Consider the following 13,621-nt stretch of genomic DNA (forward strand, 5'->3'; position numbering starts at 1 on the left):
CCTGCTACCTTGGTTTCTCAGGACAGTATTGACACAGGAATGCCTAGGCTTCTCAGTGTCTGAGGGTCCCTGTTAGACAGGTGACCCACTACAGCAGGTGTGTTTTCTGTGCACATGGACAGTGTAGGCCTGAGATGGGTCAGGGTGTTTTCTATCCATACCTAAACTCCCATGGGGACCTTTTAAAGGTTTTCTCTAACTTAGGCTTGTTGACATTCATCCATCACCAAGAGTCTGTTGTTTTTCCATCACAAGGATTCCCAGACCCCTCTTGGTATTTTGAGCGGATTGAGGTCTTTCCAATACCTCATTTGCTGTTGAAGACTGTTGGGACTCTAGGGAAAGGTATGCACCAGCCCCAAGACTTTGTGATTCTCTTACAACACAGTTGGTGTTCTGGTGCACTGCTGTAACAGAATGTGTTAAACTGCATGCCATGGAATTTGTCCGATTCTCTGTACAGGTTGCTGGAGCAGAACGTGTCCTGATGAGGGCTGCTTGACAGAGGGCCAACAACAGAGGAGGGAAATCTGAAAGCTAGGAGAGAAGACCTGGGCAGGGCAGCTTGCTGTTAAAAATGACAAACAAACAAACCATCCCAGTAGATTCTTTTAAGGAACTAGGATACTCCTACCAGACCTGACCCACTTCCCCAAACAGCACCAACCCATTCATGAGCGCAGAGCCTGTGATTCATTGTTCTCCACTGGACCCCCATCACTTAAAGCTTCCATCATCTCAACCCATCCATGCTGCAGACCTTAAGAAAGCCTTGCAAGAAACACTCTAGCCACATCCAGACCATAGCAGTTGACACTCAGAATGCATTTTTTACCTATGCCTGGGAGCTGTTGGTACAGGGCATGGCTGTCCTGATGGTTACTCTGTGCACAGCGCCAGACCTCTTGCCTGACCAAGTAGGAGGAGCTGTGGTTTTTCCTATTCCTTTGATCTCTCAGGCTTTAACCCCAAATTCTGGCTCCATATTTTTTATTTTATAAGACTGTTTAGCAATTTATCTATACCTATGAATGAAGGTCATGACCCAAATTCATGGCTTTTTTTTTACACTAAGATTAACAAACATGGTGGTGTATATCTGTAATCTTCATACTCAGTATTGCTGAGCATTTGAGTCTAAATGGGTCTATATGGAAACCCTGCCTCAAAACATGACAAAAACGAAAACAAGAACAACAACAGCAACAACAAAACAATCAAACAAAAAAAGAAAAAAGAAAGAAAAAGAGAGATCAAAGTTAGGACAAGTGGGTTGGCTGCTGTTGTGTCTATCTCCAAGGAAGAGTCCAGCCCGTGTAGGGCATTCTTAGTAAGACACAGTAGGTGATTAATTGTGCCTTCATTTGTTTCCATTCCCATTTCTAATAAAGTTGAAGGAAACCTGTCATGTAACAGGTCTCATTGCAAGAGTCCAAATGAACATCTGGAATGTTGCCAAAGCAGCATCTGAATTACTGATGAATGAGGCCCTGGAAGGACCATCTACTTTTTATGACAGTATTGGCAAAATGATGCAGTATGGTCAAGTCATATGTCTAGAATGAATAGGAGACCAAATTCTCATATGCCCACCTCTAGATTTCTCGCTACTCGCTTTATCTTCTCTGTTTGGGTTGGAGGGGGTTGTCTCTTGAAACTGTTGGATGATGATGTACATCTGTAAGATTGAGGATATTTTCTTACCTATCTACTATAGCATGGTAAATTGGACAAAGTCAATAGTAATTTTTCTAGTATCACCGTCCCACTTATATTCAGATGCCTCTGTATTCCCAAGATAACTTTAAATTAAATAGTTTATTTTTTGAGATATAAATATAATTACATCACTTCCTCCTTCTATAATCTCCCATGAACCCCACTTACTCTCTTTGCATGGCCTCATTTTCTTCTGTTTTTTTTATATGACTATTCCTAAATACATAAATACCACCACCTGCTCAGTCTGTACGATGTTACGTGTATGTATGTCTTTAGGATTGATCATTTGGTACTGGATAACCAGTTGGTGTGCTGTCCCCTGGGGAAGACTATTTCTCTCACTCTCAGCTTTGCTTGGGTGCCCGTGGCTCTTTGCCTAGGGTTGACACCTCCTGAGCTTTGCCCCTTCCACATTACCATGTCCCTTGATGCCATCCTTGTTCAGGCAGCCATGCTGGTGAGACTTCCTGGGTGTGCTTTCCGACATATCTAGGAGACACAGTCTCCTGATCCTCTGGCTCTTACAATCTTTCTTCCGCCTCTTCTGCAATGATCCCTGAGCCTCAGGTGCAAGAGTTGTATTGCAGATGCAGCAGTTAGGACTGGGTTCCACAACTCTGCCTTTTGAGTGATTGCTTTCTGCAATACTCTCTCTGTTACAAAGATAGAGTTTCCTTGATGAGGGCTGAGAGCTGCACTCATCTGTGGGTGTAAGAACAAATATTTAGAATGTAGTTAGGGACTGCGCTAGTTTAGCGAAATGGAGGTTGTGGCTTCTCCTTGAAGAGCCTGGATTTCACTAGTCCTGGGTAGTTGGCTGGGTTTTCAGTACCAGACATGATTTCCCTCTTGATGACTGGGTCTGAAGTTCAAAGTCCAATTCGAGAGCTGTTGGTTACCGCCAAGGTATGTGTACCACTACAGAACCCTTAGGGTTAGCGTGTGACGCCGGTCATCCTCGTGGTTCATAGGTGTCAAAACTGGGTGGATTGTTGGCTGCCTCCCTCCTTTGGGATGGCACCCTCTGATACCATGAGAGCTAGTCTTCAGGGAGGAAGCTTTCAGGTTAGATCCAGCCAGCTCAGGGCTTCTAGGTCCTTGGTCTGAAATGAATACTGTCTTAAACAATAGGGACTTAGTTAGCTTCCATCTAGAAGGTGGGATAAGGTGAGGTAGGCAACTAAAGGTAATAGCAAGAATCTATAATATTTTGGGAATCTTTGGGACACTCTGACCAACAACTCAAAAGTGGACTTCTTATACCTTTTGTTGGAGTTTTACTAGGTGGTCTGTGGCTCTTGGGGGAAGGATTGTCAGCCCAGATGGGAAATTTCATTTAAACTATATATGTTTATCTACACACCAACTTACATATATTACAGATACTTTTAGTGAATAGTTAATTGTATGGTTTCTTGTGACTTTTTCAGACATCCTTACTGTAATTTTACCGTCTGTTCTGCTGTGTTTCTCTCCCTCTCCTTTCTAATTAGAGCCCCCATGTTTTTCCCATTTCCCCTCTTCAGATCCCTTTACCCTGCTGTTCTCTATTGCTATCCCACCCCCGACCCCGCAATGGTCTCTTTTCACTTTCCTAGTTTCCGTAGTTAGTCTATGTTATATACTCACACCTGAAGATTTGGAGCTAGAAACCTTGGATGAGAGAGAACATTTGATGTTTGTCTATCTAGGTCTGGGTTACTTCACTCTACAATCTTTCCTAGTTCCATCCATTTACCTGCAAATTTCATGATTTCGTTTTTTCTTTACAGCTGATTTCCAGAGTGTGTATGTACCACATTTTCATTATCGATTCATCAGTTGGAAGACTTTGAAGTTGTTTTCATTTCCTAAGTATTGTGCATAGAGCAGCAATGGGCATGCTGAGCAAAATATCCATGGAGTAGACTGTGCCACCGAGTGGTAAAACTGGGTCACATGGCAGATCTACTTTTAGCTTCCCCACAATGATTTACAGAGCGGTTGGACTAGTTTGCAGTCCTACCAACAGTGAGTGAGGGTTCCTTTTTCCGCATCCCTTCTCCAGCATTTTCTGTCAGTAGTTTGTTGATCTTTGCTGCTCTGACTGGGGTGAGGTTAAATGTCAAAATCATTTGGATGTAGATTTCCCTAATGGCTTAGGGATGATGAACATTTTTCTGAAGTATTTCTTAGACATTTTTTTCTTCTCTTGAGAACTGTGTTCAGATTCAGGTCCATTTTTTTGAATAGGTCTTACGTTTTGTTTTGTTTGACTTTCATTTTGAGTCCTCTATATATTCTGGATATTAATCCTCTTCTCAGATGTATAGCTGACAACGATTCCCACCCATTCTCTGGGCTTCCTCTTCACCCTAACAATTGTTTCTTTAGCTGTGTGGAAGACTTTTAGTGTAGCTGGAGAGTTTTCTCTCCGGGTCCCGCCAAGCCCCAGCAGTCCAACAGCCCACTTATAAAATAAACACACAGATGCTTATATTATTTAAGTGGTTTGGACTAATGACTCAGGCTTCTAGCTATCTGGTTCTTACATCTTAAATTAATCCGTTTCTATAAATCTATACCTTGCCACATGACTCGTGGCTTACCGGCATCTTCACATGCTGCTTGTCATGGTGGTGGCTGGCAGTATCTCCCTCCACCTTCCTGTTCTCTCAATTCTCCTCTCTGTTAGTCCTGCCTATACTTCCTGCCTGGCTACTGGCCAATCAGTGTTTTATTTATTGACCAATCAGAGCAACACATTTGACATACAGACCATCCCACAGCACTTTTAGTTTCATGAAGTCCCACTTGTCACTTGTTGACCTGAATTCTTGGGCCAATGAAGTCCTATCCAGGGAGTCATTGTCTATACCTATATCCTGTAAGTACTGCCTGTGTTTTCCTCAAGGAGTTTCAGGTTTCCAGGTTTCACCTTTAGGTCTTTGGTCCATTTGGAGTTAGTTTTTGTGAAAGGTGATAGATACAGGTCTAGTTTCTTTCCTTGGCATGTGGACAGTAAGTTTCCTCAGCACCATTGTTAGAGATGCTTTCTTGACTCTGTATCCTGCCACATCGCTGAATTGATCATTTCTAGAAGATTTCGGGTAGAATTATTGGGATCTCTAATGTATAGTATCATGTCATCTGCAAATAGAGATGGTTTGACTCCTTACCTTAGTTATATCCCTATAATTAATTTCCTTCTCTTGCCTTGATGCTCTAGCTAGTGCTTTGAGCACAATATTGCAAAGGAGTGGGGCTAGTGGACATCCCTGTCTCATTCCTGATTTAAGCAGGATTGACTTAAGCTTTTCTTCATTTAGGATGATGTCGTCTTGAGTTTCTCACATACAACCTTTATTACATTCCTTCTAGCCTACCTTATCTAGGACTTTTACCATGAAGGCATGTTGGATCATGCATCTATTGAGATGATCATGTGATTTTTGTCTTTAAGTGCCTTTACATGGCCTATTACTTTTATTGACTTGCATATGTTGAACCATCCTGCACCTCGGGTATAAAGCCTACTTGGTTATGGTGCATAATCTTCTTGCTGTATGTCTGTGTTTGGTTTGCAGGTTGGGCTTTATGACTCTCGGGTCTCTGCTGACTGTGAGCAGGAAGTGCCCAGTTTTTGCTTTCTTTCTTGTCATTGACTTGGTGGAGAACCCAGGCTAGTTCCGGATTTGTCTGTATGATTGCTTGTAATTTTCCGAGGCCATTTATCTAGGAATGAAGGAAGCATCCACCGCTGGGTTCATCATTTCCCTGGTGGCTCTGTGTGATTTCCATTCTGGTTGTCGACATTCACAGTAGAGATCCATTTAGACCAAGACACTGTGGCCACTCCTCAGATCAAAGGACTCTCTCTTTTCTTCACTTTGAAGCAGGCTTGTGTTTTTAAGGCTATCTCTGCACAGGGTAAAAAGTCCCAACAGAAGGAACAAACCAGTTAGAACATCTTATCAGGGTTGGGGGAAAATGAAGCAGAGAGAGGCGACAGAACTAGTTTCCATGGGGACTAAGGTATGTGCTGTTTACCCTGCTCAAGAGAGCCTCAGGTGATTTTCTCAACTCAGCCAGCTCTTCCTCAGTTGGGCAGGTCTGTTCATACGCACATACAGGAGGACTCGGGAGCAATCTTCCTATTCGAAGTGTGTACAACCACTGCATGTGCAGGACTATGAGGGATTCTGGGCCACTGGACTCTGAAGATACCTCAGGGTCTACACAGACATGTAACAACATGGTTTCTGTCCATGGAAGCACAAAGATCTTTGACAAAAATGCTTGTTGCAAATCTCAGTTTTAAAATGAATCTTGGCTCTGGAGAGATGGCCCAGCAGTTAAGAGAGTATACTTCTCTTGGAGGGGGACTCTGCTTCAGTTCCCGGCACCCACATTGGGTGACTCCCAACCAGTTGTCACCCCAGCTCTGGGGGATCCTCTGGACCTGCACTCCCATATACTTATGCTTCCCTCCTAACACATACACAGACACACATACATATAAACACAAAATAAAATGCATTTTTAATACAAAACTCATATTTTTTTCCATTAGAATATTTTTAAACTCTGGGATGCTTTTTATACAGTATGAAAAAGTAGTTAAAAGTTATGTATAGTTTTTAAAAAGCTAACCACTTTAACTATTTTAGAGTGTACATTTCAGAGACATTAGGCACTTTCACAGTATTTCACAATTACTACCACCATCTCCTTCCAAACCTTTTTTCACCCCGCCCAGATCAAACGCCATATTCATTAACCAGTCACTGCCCATTGCTTCCTTCGCTGGTGCTGGGCAACAGCTGAGTTGCCCTCCGTCCTCATAGCTTTGCTCTTCCTGGTTATTCCCTACGAATGGGACCATTTGGTGTCTGTTCCTTTGTGTCGGGGAGTCTTTTTGTCGGTACAGTCTTGCACAGTTCACCCAGGTGGGTGCACGTGATCTGTACAAACTAAACGGAATGATGTCCAGTGGGATACAGGAAAGAGTGGCATGATACTCCACTGTATGCGCATGCCACACTTAGTTTATGGATTCATCAGTCGGCGGGCATTTGGGCTGTTGCCATCTTTGGGCTTTGTAAGTTTGTGCACATTCACATCTCGGTGTTTGCTGAATACTTGTTATAATTCTTTGAGTACATATCCAGACATTAAGTGAAATTACGGAGTTGTCAGCAGGCAACTTGTGTGTTTAATTTTCTGAGGAATGGCCAGAGTATTTCCCCCACGGTGGCTTTGCTGCATTCCACATTTGCTCAGCAGTGCATGGGAGTTCCAGTATCTCCGGATCCTCACAAACGCTTCTTATATTCTCGTTTTCTCTTACCCCCTCTATAGCCATTCTGGTGGGGTTGAGATGCTTGGTGTTTCAGTCTGTAATTCTTTAGTGACTCAAGCTCTATTTGGGTTCTTTACCCCTGTCAGCATGATCTGTACTGGCAGTTGCTAGATTCAGTCAGCATTTTTATGATTTCATGATTTTTGTTTGATTCCTATGAGACCACATTTGTGTGTGTGTGTGAACAAATGTATATGTGTGTGCACATGCATGCGTGTGTGTGTGTGTGTGTGTGTGCGTGCGTGTGTGTGTGTGTGTGTGTGTGTGTGTGTGTGTGTGTGCACTTACATGAAATGCTTGGAAAGATGTCACTCTGTGTCTTGTGGAACAGAATTCTCATTGGGTGACATCAGAACTCTTTTCATGTAGAAAAAAAGTACAACACATTCTTCAGAGTCTGTATTTTTAAATAGAAAGCTTTAAATTATAGGGGTAAATTCCAGGAAAAAAATAACTGGAATCTTTTTTACAGAATATTTTATATGGATTCTTTGACAGTTTCATACATATAAACAATATACTTTGACCAGATCCATCCTCAATTCCCCTTCCCACTCTTAAACCTCCCTCGAATATATCCCCCCTCCAACCTTCATGTTCATTGTCTTTTTGTTTTAATCATCCACTGATTTCCGTTAGCACCTCCCACACGTGCATGGGTGTGGGGCCAGCAGCCAGAGCATGAGCAATATATTAGCAGCCACACCCCCAAAGGAAAATGGCCGTCCCTCCCTGAGCAGCCATCAACTGGCATTGTATCTTCTCAGCTGGGGTGAGACTCGGTGAGCTGTCTCCCTTCCTTTCTAAATTTGGACTGGCTTGGTTTTGTGCAGATAACCATAGCTGCTGCCAGTTCATAAGTGCAGTGGTCATGTGATATCATAGCACTCCCCAACAGTCATGTGATGTCACAACATTCCTCCCCATTCTCCCACTATTGCAGTCTTTCTGCCCCTTCTTCTGTGATGTCCCCGGAGTCTTGAGGAGATTGATAGAGATGTCCTGTTGGGGGCTGACACTCAGTAGGCACTTATTCTCAGCACTTTGACTGGTTACAAGTCCACACTGAATGCTACCCACTGCAAAAAGAGACTTCTCTAGCTAAGGTTGAGAACACCACTATTCTATGGGCATAAACAAAAATATTGAGAAGGCAGTTTGACAACATGTCAGTTTAGCAAAAAAAAAAAAAAAAAAAAAAGTTGTGCTTGGTTCCCAGCTAGGGCTTATGACTTTCACAGTCATGGCTTTTGAACCGGTTTACAATGCCAGGCACAGATTCCCACCCATGGAACAGGCCTCAGAAAGTAGTTGGTTGCTAACATCCATGCCATTATTGCACTGGTGGACACATCTTGCCTGGCTTCATTACAGCAGGTATTATAATAGTATGCAGAGTCCAGTGCTGGACCATTGATGGTTTAATCCCATTGATGTGTTTTCTCCCCCAGCATCCTCCTTCTAGCATTTTGAAATCTGACCAGCAGGGAAAACATTTCCATGAAATCAGTTTCTTTTTATTTGTATTCATTTTTCACAAGAACATCAAAAACTGCAGTAAGCAATTTTGCTCTCTGATTTTTCACACGCATTAAAAAATTAAAATTCCACTCAACCTTCTGATCCCCCGGCTCATTGGCCCACCTGTGGGCAGCACACACCGAACAGTGAAGAGTTTATGAAAATGTTTGTCACTTTCGGTTCTTCTTTATTAACGGACTGTTATAAATACAGTAGATTTCCCCCCTAATAACAGTTCTGGAAACTCTACAGCATTTTAAAATGTTGTCAGTTCAATCCCTGTAAGTGGTTCTGTCTAGAGGTCTCTTTGAGAGTGCTGGGTCCTTTTCTAGATTTCACTATGTGAGATCCGTTGGTGGAAATTCCCTACTGACCTTCCCTTTTCTGCCCCATTGTGTGGTGCAGGGAGGGATCCTTGGTACTTAGCAATTATCAGAATGGCCCAAAAGCTTTAAACAAACAAACAAAAACAAACAAAACACACCTCCCTACCTTAGCTCCCAAACTCCCCACATTCCACAGAATCCAAGACAACAAGGCAGAAAATCTAAATGTAGAAGATGGGAGACAGTGTGTGGGTTAATAAGGGGTCACACGACTTTGACTCTGCATTTAGATATGTTGAACCACAAGTTCCTTGGCAAAATAATTGAATTCGCTTCTTCAGTTCCCTCACTTGTAAAATAGAAATGATAAGCATCTACTTAGCTCCTTCCGTGGTTGCAAGAAACAAAAGTGAGCCTCATGTGGACATGCATAGTCCGATGTGCAGTGCACAGGTGTGGTCGGAGGGTGAGCCTACCCACGTGGACATGCATAGTCAGGTGTGTGGTGCCCAGGTGTGGTGGTGGTGGGGGTGGGGGTGGGGGTGGACCTACCCACGTGGACATGCATAGTCAGGTGTGTAGCGCACAGGTGTGGTCGGGGGTGGGCCTACCCACCTTTCTTTCACACGTGAGGTGTCACTCTGAGTAGGACCTTTTGCTAGAGTGTTAGTTTCTGAGCATGTGCGTTTGCTGGGTTTGGCTTAAGCAGTTGTGAGCTGTGCTCAGAGGGTAAGAAAGATAGAGTCTAGTGTAGGATGTAGGGTATGTATCGAACTTTTTGCTGGAGAATGAGTATGACCTCACAGACTGGATATCTTTGCATTTCCTGCTCTTATGTCCAGGACAGTGGACCTGGAGGGATTTAGAATGATACACACACACACACACACACACACACACACACACACACACACCTCTGTGTTTGGTAAATACCCATGCAAAATGGAAGATACTTGTTTTCTGTGGCAGTGGTCACCAATACACTAGACATTTCCTTAGCAACGTGACAAGAAGAAATAATAAATACATACTAGACGTTTCAGCCAGTGGCTGGTTTTCTGTGACTGTACAAAAGGGAAGGGAAACAAAGCATGGAACACATCACTGTCGCATAAATCTTCACCTTTGACCTTACAATACACTCCTGTTCTTCCAGACCATGCAAGACTCTGAATTCCTTCCTGCATAGATTGTCAGAATTAGGGACCCAATGGGGCAGTGGGATTTTTTCTTTGATTTCAGTTTTCTTCAAATATGTGTGCGTGTTATGTGTGCATGCTCATATGTCTGTAATTGTGCATGTTTGATATTGGCTCTCCACCTTATTTTTTGAGACAGTATCTCTCCCTGAACCTGGAGTCTACTGATTGAGCAAGGTTAGTTGGCCAGCATGCTCCAGGGGTCTTCTGGTCTCTACTTCTCTAGCTTGAGGATTGTAGGCTGTGCTGGATAGATTAATGTCAACTTGACACAAGCTAAAAGTCATCTGAGAAGAGGGGACATCAATTAAGAAAGTGTATCCATAAGATCTGGCTGTAGGCAAGCCTGTAGGGCATTTTATTAATTAGTGATTGATGGGGGAGGACCCAGCCCATTGTGGGTGGTGCCACCAGTGGGCTGGTGGTCCTGGGTTCTAGAAGAAAGCAGGCTGAGCAAGCCATGTGGAGCAAGCCAATAAGCAGCACCCCTCCATGGCCTCTGTATCATCTCCTGCCTCCAGGTTCCTGCCCTGTTTGAGTTCCTGTCCTTGACTTCCTTCATTGATGAAAAGTGATATGGAAGCATGAGCCAAATAAACCTTTTCCTCCCAAATTGCTTTGGTCATGGTGTTTCATCATGGCAGTAGTCACCCTAACCAAGACACAGGCACACATGACACCTGGCTTTTTACGTGGGTGCTTGAACTTGGGTCTTCATGCTCTTTACTGGTGGATCCACCTTCCCAGGCCATGGGCTTGTTTTACAGTTGACCTCATTACAGACCCTCACAAACTCAGTGTTGCTTAGTTGTGGAATTTAGCACTGAAACTTCACCAGCCCATGCTGTCCTCAGCCAAGCCCACAACTTCAGTTTTTACTTAACTTCTATCCCCCCAACCCCCATCTCATTTCAGGAAAAGAAGATTTTCCAGATCCCCTGGATGCATGCAGCTAGACATGGGTGGGATGTGGAGAAGGATGCCCCACTCTTCAGAAACTGGGCGATCCATACAGGTACTAACCCTTGGCTTGCTTATTTACACAGATGCCATTGTTGACTTTTGCTTTTGTTACACAAACACCCTGCCTTATGACCTCAGAAGATAGCTCTGAAATCCCGTGACTTGTCCCCAGGTACATCTAGGGGATGTATGAGGAGTAGAGACAGCATCACTCAGAAGTGATGTCCCCACCCATCCTAGAGGTTCCCAGACTTTAAATTTCCCATAGATGTGGTATTCTCATAAGTTCCTAAGGGTTACTAGGGGAACTTTAGCACTACTAACTTATAGTCATACATTTATTTATTACAAAATTTCTGCAGGGAGCTATCTTTAGAAGTGGACTTTTTACTTACACTTGAAGCTAGTTAATTCTGCTTGTTGGCTTTCTAGACTTATCTGTGGTTTGATTCTTCATCTACCATTTTATTTTTCCCCTCAAATATGGATGGTAGAACCAGAGAGACCAGCTTGTCCAAGTGTGGTCTCTGTTGTCTAGGTTTTTAAAATAAAATGCCTGTACCTTAGAAATACCTCAGCTTCCGGTAAAGCAGGATCGTTAGTCATCTTTAGACAGAGGCTTTTTGCTCTCTGTCTCTCTCGGTACTGTTTTGGACCTCCTCCCCTGTGTCTAATGCCCTCTCTCTTTTTCTTTATCTTTGGCTATTTTGCTAGGAAAGCATCAACCAGGAGTAGATAAACCTGATCCAAAAACATGGAAAGCGAATTTTCGGTGTGCCATGAATTCCTTGCCTGATATCGAAGAAGTGAAAGACAGAAGTATAAAGAAAGGGAACAATGCCTTCAGAGTGTACCGGATGCTGCCCTTATCCGAACGCCCTTCTAAAAAAGGTAAAGCCCTCTACAGATTAAAGAAATGATCCCTCACTGTAGACCATGGTGCCCTTTTAGACTCTTCATTTCTGCCTCTGTCGTCACTTTGAAGGGTAGAATACTTGTTCATCTTAGAGGTGGTAATTCCACCTTCACTTGCCTTGGGAAAATGACTTTCAAGGCACCAAAGGCAAAAAGATTTGTGCTTCCGATCTTGTATAGCTGAGGCAGTGGGTTTCAGAAAGAATTTAGTGGAGGAAAGCCCATCTTGCTCTGTCCTTCGTGAACTGATCCAGAACTACCTTTTTGTTGCCACAGGAAAGAAACCAAAGACGGAAAAAGAAGAGCGAGTTAAGCACATCAAGGTAATAATAGTCTTTGGTTGTTTAGAAAGCCCATATTGGGACCGTGCATTAATGAGTCGTAGTCTGTCTCATCAGAGCAGTAGCAGGACCTTTGTGCAGGCCTTACCCTTTCCCCTCTTCCTATTATGTTTCATGTGCTATTTATATTTCTTCCTCTGCATGTACCCACTTGCAGACACAAGTCCACATAGGCTTTGCTCACACCAGTGTTCCAGAGAAAAGTGCAAATGGTGTAACAGATTCGCAGAGCTTGACGGTCACCTCTCCTTACCTGTCACTCAGCCCCAACCAAGCTCCAGCAACCAACTTAGGTCTCATACTGTGAAATATGCTTTCAGGCTATGAAATATTTTGAAAACTATCGTAATTATTGCATATGTCTGTTAAGAAGTCTTAACTATCTTTCTGTCTGTTCTGTCATAAGCCATTAGCTTGGGAACACAGTAGTTCAGACACTCTTATTAGTGTGAGTCTCAATGTTCTTTTCTGTTCTGTGATTGAATGAGTTCCAAGAATTCTCTATGGGGATGGGTCTATGTGCTTGAGGTTTTCAGTCGGCTAAGTGGTCTGACCACCCCTACATTTCAATTATCTTAGCTCATAGAAGGTATAGCCCCTATTAAATAGTGAGAGAGACGTCAAACCCTGTGCCTAACTTGGGAGCCCATCTGTTGTTATGCAAAGGGCAGACAGTACAGTTAGAGACCCAGAGACCATCCTGGAGATGATAGAGGTCACTGGCTTCTGTGTGTAGGGGAAGGGACTGACGGATAAAAGTCAAGTGGCTTGTGTGCAAGGTCCCATGGGTCCTTAGAACTGAGCTTGAAGTGGATGTGGAGCATTCTGATTTACAATAAGAAACAAGCAAAAAACACAAAGTGAATTACTTTAGGTATCTCATTAGGTTTGAGAAGGGACAACATCCTGTGCTATCATTGGGACCTGGTCCCCAGGCTTCCCCTCCCCTACAAGATAGCCTCATGGAAAATGATGTAGTAGTGTTGGCATAGAACCTATCCTTATCTCCCATTTACTTTAAATTACCCCTTAGTTACTTTTAATACTTAATAGTAAAAAAAGTTGTGGTGTTATATCATTAGGGAATAATTACAAGAAAAGAAGTCTATATATAGTTAGTATAGACCGGTGCTTGGTTGAATATTAGCTATAGAATTGTGGTATGTATATGGCTAACTGCTATTAGATTTTTTTTTAATGCATATAGGCAGCTTGCCTGGATGTCCACGCACCATGTACATGCCTGGTATCTACAGAGGCCAGCGAGGGCCTCAGATCCCTTGGATCTGGAGT

The 13,621-nt window shown here is 43.2% G+C and overlaps 1 protein-coding gene across 6 annotated transcripts in view; it reads left to right on the plus strand.

Moving 5' to 3' along the window:
- Positions 1-13,621, plus strand: part of Irf2 (interferon regulatory factor 2) — a 109,310-nt gene that overhangs the window by 57,734 nt on the left and 37,955 nt on the right. For all 6 annotated transcript variants that reach the window (XR_008221444.1, XM_052752247.1, XM_052752250.1 and 3 more), the window contains 3 exons: positions 11,025-11,124; positions 11,787-11,963; positions 12,264-12,310. Coding sequence is in view for 5 of the 6 variants with exons in the window: in XM_052752247.1 (XP_052608207.1) it covers positions 11,025-11,124; positions 11,787-11,963; positions 12,264-12,310 (324 nt within the window). In the remaining variant the exon portion in view is untranslated. The remainder of the gene's footprint in view (positions 1-11,024; positions 11,125-11,786; positions 11,964-12,263; positions 12,311-13,621) is intronic.

This window comes from Peromyscus californicus, unplaced genomic scaffold (assembly GCF_007827085.1).
Source record: "Peromyscus californicus insignis strain IS unplaced genomic scaffold, ASM782708v3 Scaffold_23__1_contigs__length_62951481, whole genome shotgun sequence".
Classification (NCBI taxonomy): Eukaryota; Metazoa; Chordata; class Mammalia; order Rodentia; family Cricetidae; genus Peromyscus; species Peromyscus californicus.